Here is an 11,178-nt window from a genome sequence, read left to right as displayed (position 1 = left end):
TAAGGACCACTTTAACTGAAGAATATTAAAGGAGTAATTGGAAATGAAGTCAAGTTTTCTCTATGCCTTTCTCACCAATTAACGCACTATAGAAGTACTATAAATATACTGTTTTCGATTGTCAACATTGCGTGTAGATCACAAAAAATATCTTACTCTTAAAATACTTCTACGTCAGAGGAACATTTTACACAAAAAAATCATAGATTGTCTGCCTTCAGACCTGTTATATAATAATTAACCTCCACATTGGAAAAACTATTATTTTTGTTTGTTTTGTGTTACAATGATACGAAACGCAAATATAATAAAAATGTCGGGGAAATTTGGAAGTTCACTGCATTAGATGTTGCTTGGAATTGAAAGCAGCACTTAATTAACATTCAGAAAGTGCTTAGTAGTCTCTTCAAAACAGAGCACGCTTCCTTGGATCTTCTCGAGTGACACACGCAAGCATGCAACTGGGTCAGCTGTCAGTCAGCTGACAGTGTGCAGCAGAGCTGCCACCATGACCACTGTCACTTTCCCGCCCAGGGCTACCAACCTACTACACTGTTCCCCTCACTTTCGCCCGGGGAAAGCGTATCGACACCGCCTTTGTTGACGTCGCGTCGTTATCGTTTCAGTGTTACGGTCGCATCCCTGATGTGAGATAATGTGCGCGCTCTGCTGGCCAAGGTCTGCTATAGTATCGTCGCGTCTGTCTGTGCGCTACGCGGTGAAGTATGACATTAGCATTGGCGGCGGCGCGGTGGGGTACGATATTAACATCGGCGCGGGGGAGTATAACATTAACATAGACGGCGGTGGCGCGGTAGAGTATAACATTGACATCAGCGGCATTGAAGAAAACAAATTCTTCAAAATCCAATGTTCTAAATTTTTCTTTGCGCTCGACAGACTGCGAATATGGCCCGGCCATCGTGTTGGATGAGGCCATATTAGAAGAGGTCTGTTCCTCGAAATTCCATGGAATTTATCTTGATCAAGGTTTGACATGGAATTTTCATATCGATTACGTTTGCTCCAAATTAGCCTCAGGCATTTATGTGCTGAGGTCTCTAGCTAAATACTGCCCTATTCAGGTTATAATGACGGCTTATTATGGCTTGATCTATCCACATCTCACATATGGACTAGTACTGTTGTGTGCATGTGCAAGTAACCAATTTTAAAAGCGTTCAAGATTCAAAAACGAGCGATACGCATCATTGCAAAATTAAAATTAAGAGAGTCGTGCAGGCCAGTTTTCAAAAGATTGCAACTGTTGACTCTGCCAAGTCTCTACATTTTACAAACAACGTCATATTGTATGCTTAAATGCACCTTGACCAACGGACGGGATGTTCACTCGTACGAGACAAGAGGCAGAGAAAACTACCGAACCAGGAGACACAGGACGGTAGCTCATGAACGTTTGCACTCACAGGCAGGAGTTCATCTAATTAACAGCTTGCCAAATGAAATTTAAAATTCGCCTACGCATAAAGCATTTAAAACTCGTTTGAAACGCTGTTTAATGTCCAACGCTTTTTATAGCGTGAACGAGTTTATGGCGTGTAACTGGGAGACCGCACAATCAGAAGACTTACTCTCGAATTGAGATGGGTAAAAAATTGGCGATGAATGGAGCGGAGTGAGTGTCAAAATGTATTTATGAATGAGAGTTCGATGTAGCATGTGTGTCAAAACCATTAGATACTTGACGTTTGCTATACAAATGTACTTTTTGTCTCCGCAATAAATACTTCACTGTTGACTATTGAGTATAACACTAACATCGGTGGCGGCGCGGTGGAGTATGACACTTAACATCGGCGGCGGCGCGGTGGAGTATGACATTAACATCGGCGGCGGCGCGCGGTGGAGTATGACACTAACATCGGCGGCGGCGCGGTGGAGTATAACATTGACATCGGCGGTGGCGCGTCGAGAAACTTACAAATGTTAGGCCTACAACCGTTCACTCTACTACTATCAATCGACTTTTTTTCTGACTATCAACGACGTTTCTGTAATATGAACGACTTATTTCTGTCTACAAACATGCCCTCGCACAATAACTTCTTATAATAAACTCCGTCAACGTATCGATGTGATCTAGTCACCACTGGATCGCGAAAGAATGGAGATATCGAAATCTACAATGTACAGTTATATTTCTGAAACTTATGTTGCCAAATTCTTAGGTATACACCTGATTTTCATTATTTACGTGCTTACTTGTTTTTGATTGTAGCAATAAGTAGCCTACGGTTACAGTTATGTGCAATTATATTTCATGAAAGTCCATGAAATTTGAACCAAAATGGACAGTCTAACAGTTTTAATTTTCTCACAACAAATTTATTTCACACGCATGTCCCCCCTAAATATTAAAAACACTTTAAAAATTGCATATAATAAAAAGTTAATATTTTTACTGGTTTTTTAAGTCCACATAATATATTATTCTCCATTTTATAATAAAGACAAAAAAAAAACATCATATAAGTTTTTCCATATATGTATATTTAGTGAATGAAATAAACCTTTGCTGGAAGCTTCGACATATCCTGACAGCACGGGATAAAATGACCGCCATTTGTAGGGTTCATAGCTGTTTCGTCTCTTAAAAGCGTTTTAGAACCTTAGCTCTTTACTACGATTATGCTCTTAAAAACGCCTAGATTAACATTGTTGCATATAGATATATAAAGTTGTATTTATATAACGTTCACGTTACCGTCTAACCTTTGCCACTGAACTCATACTTTCTATCTATGTAAATCATTTTGAGTTTTTAATCATTATTTGTCAAATTCTGTAAATAACCCAAAAATATCCAATTTGTTGTGTATAATTTATTTTGATTTGAACCTTCTCAAACCATTTGAAAGAGTAGTTTAAATTCTTATTTGTTACAATAATTAACCAAATTATTTATTATGATTTTTGCTGGAACATGAAAAGTAGTTATAGAAGACTAGCCGATTCCTTGTAGTTATATATTTATACTACTGGAAAATTGTACTGATTAATTGATTTCTTTTAATTTGAAAATACAATACACGTTGGAGTAATATAGAAATTTCCTATATTGATGTAAATGTGAGGTATTTTCTGTCTCTAAACGTAGATAAAACAAGCATACTTTATTTTGGATTACATAGAACTTCTACTGAGATCCTAAACTCTTCCTCAGTATATAATAGAGTTGCGTGTATTGAATCTATTCTGTTCGTTTCTTAGGGATGCACATAGATCCTGACTTTAACTGAAAATTCACATTGATCAGCTATGTAATAAATTAAACAGTTGCATTTTTCTCTTAGATATTTTTCTGGATTCTTGAATAAATCTATGGTTTATTATAGTTATTATTTTCCACTCGTATCATATGGTATTCTTTTATGAGGGAACTTCATCGTCATCCTCTTTCAACCGGTTTTTAGACTGCAGAAAATGGCTGTGAGGGTGATTTGAGTTCTCGGGAGCCGGGAGAGTAGCCGAGAAGTATTCCCTCGCGAACATTTCCTTACCCTTCCATCCTTATTCATATATTCGATGTGTTTATTTGCTTTTAAAAACCTGTCATCCTTTTCAGTACATATACATCCTTATTCAGCACGATTCAAAACCTGATCTATGGATCCAAAACATTACCATGAATTCTTAAATAAACAACCACATATCTTGGGCCAAAATATTGTAATATTCTACCAGACTATAAAAAAACTAGTGAATCCCTTTCAATATTAAAAAAGGACTAAATAATTATCTCATGAACAGAGGATGTTATACCTTGGAGGAATTCTTGGGAGGCTCATCTCTGACGGTGTTACGTTGTTAAGTGATTTTTTTTAGTATTTGATTCAATTTTAAAAGGCATGCATAAATAATAATATATGCAATATAGTTTGTATAAAATATTATACGTATATGATTACGACAATGTTCCATGCAATGTTGTATTGTTAATAAACAATATAAGATTCGGTTTGATTTGGTTTAAAGATTTCGTTTATGTTATACCAAAACATCATTAAACCTCTTATAATAGCAGGAATAAGGCACAAATCCACAGAGTCCCTCACTTATGAAGTGATCCCGCCAAGTAATCAAGTGAACAAATTATAACACACACACACACCAAGTGGTTCAGAGTAAAATGTGAATAATGAACTTGTCACCCGGCCGAACCGCCGCACCCGGCCCAACCGCCGCACCCGGCCCAACCGGCACCCGGCTCAAATGCCGCACCAAGCCCAACCGCCGCTCCTGGCCCAACCGTTGCAGCCGGCCCAACTGCCGCAACAGGCCCAATTGCCGCACGACGCCCAACCGACGCTCCTGGCCCAACCGTTTCACCCGGCCCAACCGCCGCAATAGGCAAACTGCCGCACACGCGGACGTTGGATTCAGCTCCGTTTCACTTTCCGCTCAGTGCAGTGTCTGAAATCCGACACTCCGAGACTTGGTCCAGACAGAGAGAGAGAGAGCTCTGAGTGTCTCTGATGTCAAGACTATTCGTTCTGAGGGTCTTCGTCCAGATTCCAGGAGTCGAGTCTGTGACAGTATCAGATTTCAGACGCTGCTCTAAGCGGAAGGTGTCATAAAAGTTGTGCTATTTCAACACGGCAATAAAACAGTTTATTGCTCTTAATTACAGTACAATTTGTTCCTTAGTCAGGCGTGTTCCTAATTGGCCCTCAACTTTCCGTTTTCTACCTTTAAATTTTCGGACACATCAAATCATCGTTCAGCGACACAAGAAATCAGTAAAAATTATGTTATCTTCGAAATTCCTCCATCGCTATTTACAAGAAATCTTTCAATAAATTGTAACTGATTCCCTATTAAGACTATGGTGTTATCAGTGAATAAGGGTTCCCTTATAGGGTCTCTTCCATAGTAGCTGAATGGCTATCTTTCTACTATACCACCCAAGGTCTTTGACGAAATTTCACGCTACAAGAGCGGTCTAAGACGTAGGAATTTGAGTCTGAGTTAGAGACAGCGCAGGCTCGAATCCTGTATGTGACCATCGACCTTGTACTGTATCGACTCTCCTCCTTATCCTGTTTGATAAGATCCTCACACAGGCCAGTAACCTATCAGAACGGCCAGAGTAAGGCTTAAAGGGGGATCGGCTTCTCCTTTTCTTAAAAAAAAAACACACACACAAATAACGAAGCGTGTCCACCCTAAAGCACACGTTTCTGGACATCAGCTGATTAGAGGTTGGGACAGATCAGCTGATGGTCGCTCGGCCGTGACCTTGACTGCCGAATGTAGCCTACTCCAGGAGCCCCGCCTGCGATTGTTGTTCGGGGAATTACTCGAGGAAGATTAGCCTGGATTACTCCCGATCTTTTATTTGCCTCGACACAATGCACTATTATTCTCACCCGTGCCTTCTCTTTGTAGTGTTTGGTTTATAGGCGGTCATTGGGGCCGAGGGAGTGGTCGAGATGGGATCTGACTTCGTAGTACCGGACAGTGTACTCTACATCTCAGTGGTTTAGAGGCTTAATGTTTATTGCGGTTTGGCTTAAATACAGTTCTTAATTTCCAAAAAACTTGTCATTTTTTCGTAACTTCATATCTGTATTGTGATGCAGTTAAAACCCAGCTTTTGCGACAGTTAAAAATTAATGTTCCTGATGTATTCAGTAAAACATTACTGAATTAAAACTGTACGTGTTTATGAATATAACGGTATCCATACACATTTATTAGAGAGATTCAATAGATATTAACCATATGCTATAAATCACGAAACTGAACTTGGCCGTAAGGTGGGGATAAGTGGGTAATCCAAAATTTAAATGACTATAAACAGAATGCTGAGTATATTACTAATTAAATAGAGCTGTATATTTGTATTAATTTCTCATATAACCGAAACACTTGTTTCGGCTTTTGAGGTTAAACATGTTAATTATGTCATTTTATTTCCTACAAGTTCCATAAAGTTATGTAGGTGCGACATATTTGTAATATTTGACATTCTCAGCTATTCTCGTGGTTACAAAAGAACTTCGCAAGTCTTTCCTTAATTGACCAAGCTCTTTAAATACGTACAAACTTTCTGCGATAGTGTTAAAACAAAGCAAGGCTAAATATTATTCAAGGTTCAATATAAAGCCAGCACATAATCAAATTAAATGAACAAAACTCGAGTTGCCCTCAAAGAATAGGACCCTGCAAGTCAAAACAGTCCTTTGCATTATTTTGAAAACTTTTGTCCATGATATGGCTTTTTGTATGTGTTTGGTGAAAAATGTATAATCTAGGTCTGCCTATTGTTGCGTCATAAGTGCTATAAGAGTAAAAAAGCCCTGCAACCTTGAATGAGAATAAGTGTATTATAAATAAAAACTGTTAGTTTCCTGTAGAACGGAAAATATACAATTTATCTTATATAACACTACTTTATTGGAAATAATTAAACTTAGAGCAAGTCCATTGTTTACATTGCTATTTTCGCCCTTTCTGCCAGTAATTGATATAAATTCTGAGTTATTCAATTCTTTTTAACTACATTTCTAGATTAGAAAGCAAGAACGACTGTTGTTTACAGTTGTCCTTAATAGATATCATGGCTTCAATTGTTATAGATGGCGTCATCTTTTTCAGGCTTAACGTCATTTCAAATATGGGTTACGCGATAATGATTCCAGAAGTGTTTCTTCTATGGAGATAGAATCATAAAAATAATTATCTATCGCAGTTCTTTTTCCAAGTAATTGTAAATCTTTCACCCCTTGTAATAATTGAAATTTCATCATAAATGTTCTGTGTATGAATATTAATATATAATATTAATTAATATTAATATTTACAACAAACAAATGTCATGACGCCTGCAGTGCAAGTACTATATATATAATTAATTGCACTATAAATAATTGCATTTCTGGAGTTTTGCTAAATTGTTATATATCTATCGCAAAGTGACAAACGAGTCCACGAACTCAATCTGAAGATCAAGGAAATACCTACGGTTAGAGAGTGACAATATTGATACCTAGGTGTTCACCTTTATTACATTTTTCGGGAGGTGTATAAAACTGATCAAGTTGTGAAAAAGTTTTTATTTTCCAAACTCATATTATTATCAAAGAATGTCGTGAGCGTTGTATAAAGATCAGCCTTTAAAAAACGTAGCCAAGAAAGAAGATGGGAGGCAAAACTAACATTTTCTTGCAGCGGACAGAGAAAAGGGCACCATTTTGTTCCTTAAAAGTTCTTGACCATTTTCTTTGTTGAGAACGATATTTCAGCAGTGCATGTCAGTAATACTGAATTATTAAAATAATAATAATCGTTCACTAAAGAAGTAATTGAAAATTTTGAAAACTTGTGGGGGGGGGTCCAGACCTCTTGGACCCCCTTGCTGGCTACGCCCTTGCAGCCTATAATTTAGCTCAATTTGCCAGCACATCAAACCCTTACATACATGATATATCAGATGTAACACTTTGTTAACTGAAGACCAAAACATGTTTAGTACTCTCCATTACTTACCCAGGAAACTGGCAATCACGAGAAGTTCTCAAATAAAAGCATTGTTAAAATCCGACTCCAATTGTCAAAAGCGACTTCTCCACAGCCGAGCGTAGTGCAGAGGCTGTAAGAGACGCGCTACAAAATGAGCGGTTACTCTAAACGACAATCAGTCTGGGAAGAGCTACTCCAGCGCACTTCAATCAGAAACCATCCATCTCTCCTGCAGAGCCGCCGCGGGTCCCAGGACGTGGGAGGACGGGAAAGGATCTTCCCCCACAAGACTGCCGGAGCTACTTTCCTCTGGTAGAAAGTCGAACTGGACACCGCAGCCTGTGACTCACTCCTCCTCCACCTCCGCCGTGTTCTCTGATCTTTTCCTCGAAGCGGGAAAGTATTTCGTTCCGTTTCATAACATAAAATATTCATTGCCCCGTGTTACGTCACGTGATCAATCTGCAGCTTTTTGCTGAGCAGAACGTTTACAAGCTAAGGCTTAAGGCGGCGCCAGACATGCGTCATTCGTCAAGCACCGAGCAGCGACTCGCCGAATCGCGAGCAGTGTGGATGTCTGTTTGTCTATTCGGCAAGCAGCAAACATTAGTGCTCGTTGTTTCCCGTTCAGTGTCGGTCTTTTGCACACATCAAAGTGGACGAATATTTGGGAAAAGGCAAACTTTGCTTCATCCACACATTCGGCTTTGTGGTTGGGAGATAAGAACTGTTCACGGTTTCCAATTTTGTCATCAGAGCCTCATTGACTATTGGGTAAGACGAATTTTATTTTCTTAAATTGAGGTTAAGTAGTTCTTATTTGGCTGAAAACTAGTGAATGACCAGGCTACTGAATTATAAACTGAATTCTTTAAATGTTTTAAAAATTCCTACAAATATTAATATTTAATATTTTGTCATGATTAAAGTTACAATTTTAAGGGTTTTCATGTCCTATACAGTTATTGACCGGGGTTCCCCATTAACTCATTAACATTTTATGAACTTAAGAAAAATAACATAAACAATAATTTTATTCTTATTTTAAGGTATGGAGTGGCCTAATGAGTTGGTGTTGGATTTCTTACAATACTATGAGAATGAACCAGTTATTTGGAACCCTTCTCATCCCAATCACAAAAATAGAAATGAAATATACGATGCATGGAAAAGAATCGAAAGCAAGATGGGTAACAAGTTTTCTGTCACCGAATTGAAAAAGAAAAAAGACTCTCTGATGGCTTCATTTAGAACGTGTTTGAAAAAGGTTAAGGAAAGCTGTAAAAGTGGAGCCGGATCTGATGATATATACAAACCAAATTGGTTTGCTTATGAAATCATGGAAAGATTTCTCAAAGATAAGAACCTGCCAAGAGAGACACTTAGTTCAGAGGTAAAATATTTATATTTATTTATTAAAATCAATGGTACAGGGTACACATGTATTTAACTGTAGTCATTTTGCCAGGGGATTTTTCCATTGTTCATAAAGTATTCAGCAAACTCTTCTCTGTATTCCTTTGCTGCGGTACCTGGCTTCCTAGGCACTTTCTGTAGAGGTAACATAGATGTCATATCAGCGGTATCTTCCCTCCACGACCCTCCTGTAACCATACCATTATCTTCAGAATCAAAGGTTCCCGCTGGAGTGTACATCGATCGTGATGTCCTGCTTCTTCTTAAAAAATTATGCAGAATAACACAGGTCATAGTAACTAGTGCCACTTTGTCAGGTTGTAGTAGCATTGGCTTCCTTAGTACACGGAAAACACTAGCCATTATTCCGAACGTATTCTCTACTATTCTTCGGGCTCGTGATAGACGGTAATTAAAAATGCGGGGTTTGCTACCTTGTTCATGGCTACCTGGAAATGGCTTCATGAGTCGCTTACTTAAAGCAAAATGCATCATCACCAAGAAATACATACGGCATCAGTTTTTGTCTCCCTGGTAGCGGCTCATCGTTAGGTAAATTCAAACTCTTACTTTTTATTTTGTTGTAGAGTACAGTGTTTTTAAAAACTGCACCATCACTCAGTCTTCCTTGACAGCCACAATCAGCGAACATAAAACAATACTCAGCGTCAACCAGCGCCATGAGTACAATACTGAAGTATTTCTTATAATTGAAGAATTCGGATCCACTGTTGATTGGTGACTGAATTGTTACGTGTTTTCCCATCAATAGTACCAATGCAGTGTGGGAAATTCCACAGTTCCTCGAAATGCCGACTAATTATTCTCCACTCAGTCGCAGTAGCAGGAAGCTGAAAATGTTATTTAAAATTAGTGTCATTGTAATACTTTACATTATACAAAGTTACTACATTTGTGATTTCAGGTGGCTCCACCTCCAAATGAAGAGCAATTCCAAGCCGAAAGGAACATAGATTTGCCAAATTTATCAGATAATGTACCATCTGCCAGCAGGGAAGAGCCTGAACAAAGAAACGAAGGTAATGTGTTTTTTTCTATTGACTATCCATCACCGTAATTCGTGTGGGAGTCCCATAATTTGCACCGTTGTAGTACTGGAGTTATTAAGATACTTAATGAATTTGTCTTTAATTATTTTTGTAACTTTACAACATGACATACAAAATTGTGCTTTGCATATATATTTTATTCCATTATATTGTAATGTTTCTTTTCAGCTATTGTTCTACCTGCTTGTGCCACAACTTCGCCTAACTATGCCTCATCTTCCTTTAAACCTCCACCACGAAAAAAGTCCAGAACAGCTGAAGAAATTGAGATAAAAAAGAAGATGGATGCTGCGTTTACTACTTTACAATCACTTCAAACCAAAAAAAGAAAAACACTTATGTGACATATACGGCGAATTAGTTGCGGCAAAATTAAAATCGATGGACGAGTCTACAAGGGAAATATGTATGCACCGGATTGACAACGTTCTTTTTTGAAATGAGAATGGTGAAAGGACCTGCAACATCGGGCAACACCTACTTCATGCAACCATCACCTTCCTCGTCAGCTTCTGTAAATTCATCCCCATGTCCTGATGAAACTTTAAACATTGTACACAGTTCCAAGTGATTCCAACGAATTACATGCTCTCTCTGGAACTGTTGTAGTATGTTCTGATGCTGAAAATAGTGAACATCCTCCAAATGTTGGACTTGAAAACTACTTTTCCAAATTTAAATAATTGGTTACTTAATATGTTACTAAATAATATATACTTATTGTTTAAATGCTAAACCTAATAACAATAATACGTAAATGATGTAAATGTTCTTGTACAACGTGACGAATAAAATGAGTTTGAAAATTTTATTATGCTTACCTTAATAACATCCTTCAGTACTTCAATTATTGAGCTGCATACTTCTGGAATTATCTCTGATATTATTTGGGGTGATACTTTAAACAAGTAATGCAGGCTTTTAAAACTATCTCCTGTTGCTAGGAATCGTAAGGTTATGGCTAAACGTTCATTCGGTGGTATTGCTTTCCTCCACTTTGTATCTTTCTTAGCAATCAAAGGTGTTACTTTTGCTAGTAGTGAACTAAAATCTTCATTAGACATTCTACAGAAGTTTTGGAACTGTCCAGAAGGCTCTTTTAACAAATCTGCTAATAAGTTTGTACCGCTGTACCTGAAATCAGAAACATGCAATAAAGTGTTAATTATTACTGTAGGTGGCATGGTAAGACTTAAGCCCAAGATCA

General features: G+C 37.9%; 1 protein-coding gene across 1 annotated transcript; it reads left to right on the top strand.

Moving 5' to 3' along the window:
* The first annotated feature begins 7,996 nt into the window (after nt 1-7,996).
* LOC124367186 lies at nt 7,997-10,315 on the top strand. The gene is made up of 4 exons (XM_046823837.1): nt 7,997-8,259; nt 8,535-8,878; nt 9,827-9,941; nt 10,140-10,315. Exons 2-4 carry the CDS (start codon nt 8,537-8,539, stop codon nt 10,313-10,315), a joined length of 633 nt encoding a protein of 210 aa, XP_046679793.1. The 5' UTR covers nt 7,997-8,259; nt 8,535-8,536.
* Nucleotides 10,316-11,178: the final 863 nt, after the last annotated feature.

The sequence above is a fragment of the Homalodisca vitripennis genome, chromosome 8 (assembly GCF_021130785.1).
Source record: "Homalodisca vitripennis isolate AUS2020 chromosome 8, UT_GWSS_2.1, whole genome shotgun sequence".
Taxonomy (NCBI): domain Eukaryota; kingdom Metazoa; phylum Arthropoda; class Insecta; order Hemiptera; family Cicadellidae; genus Homalodisca; species Homalodisca vitripennis.
The sequence above is the reverse complement of the archived record's forward strand: the minus strand, read 5'-3'. Positions and strand labels throughout refer to the sequence as shown.

Excerpts from the sequence above, each read along its gene's own strand:
- LOC124367186 (XM_046823837.1), top strand. The coding sequence starts at position 8,537 with ATGGAGTGGCCTAATGAGTTGGTGTTGGATTTCTTACAATACTATGAG. Across the intron at positions 8,879-9,826 it reads GAGAGACACTTAGTTCAGAG|GTGGCTCCACCTCCAAATGA; the intron begins GTAAAATATTTA and ends TTGTGATTTCAG. Across the intron at positions 9,942-10,139 it reads GCCTGAACAAAGAAACGAAG|CTATTGTTCTACCTGCTTGT; the intron begins GTAATGTGTTTT and ends GTTTCTTTTCAG.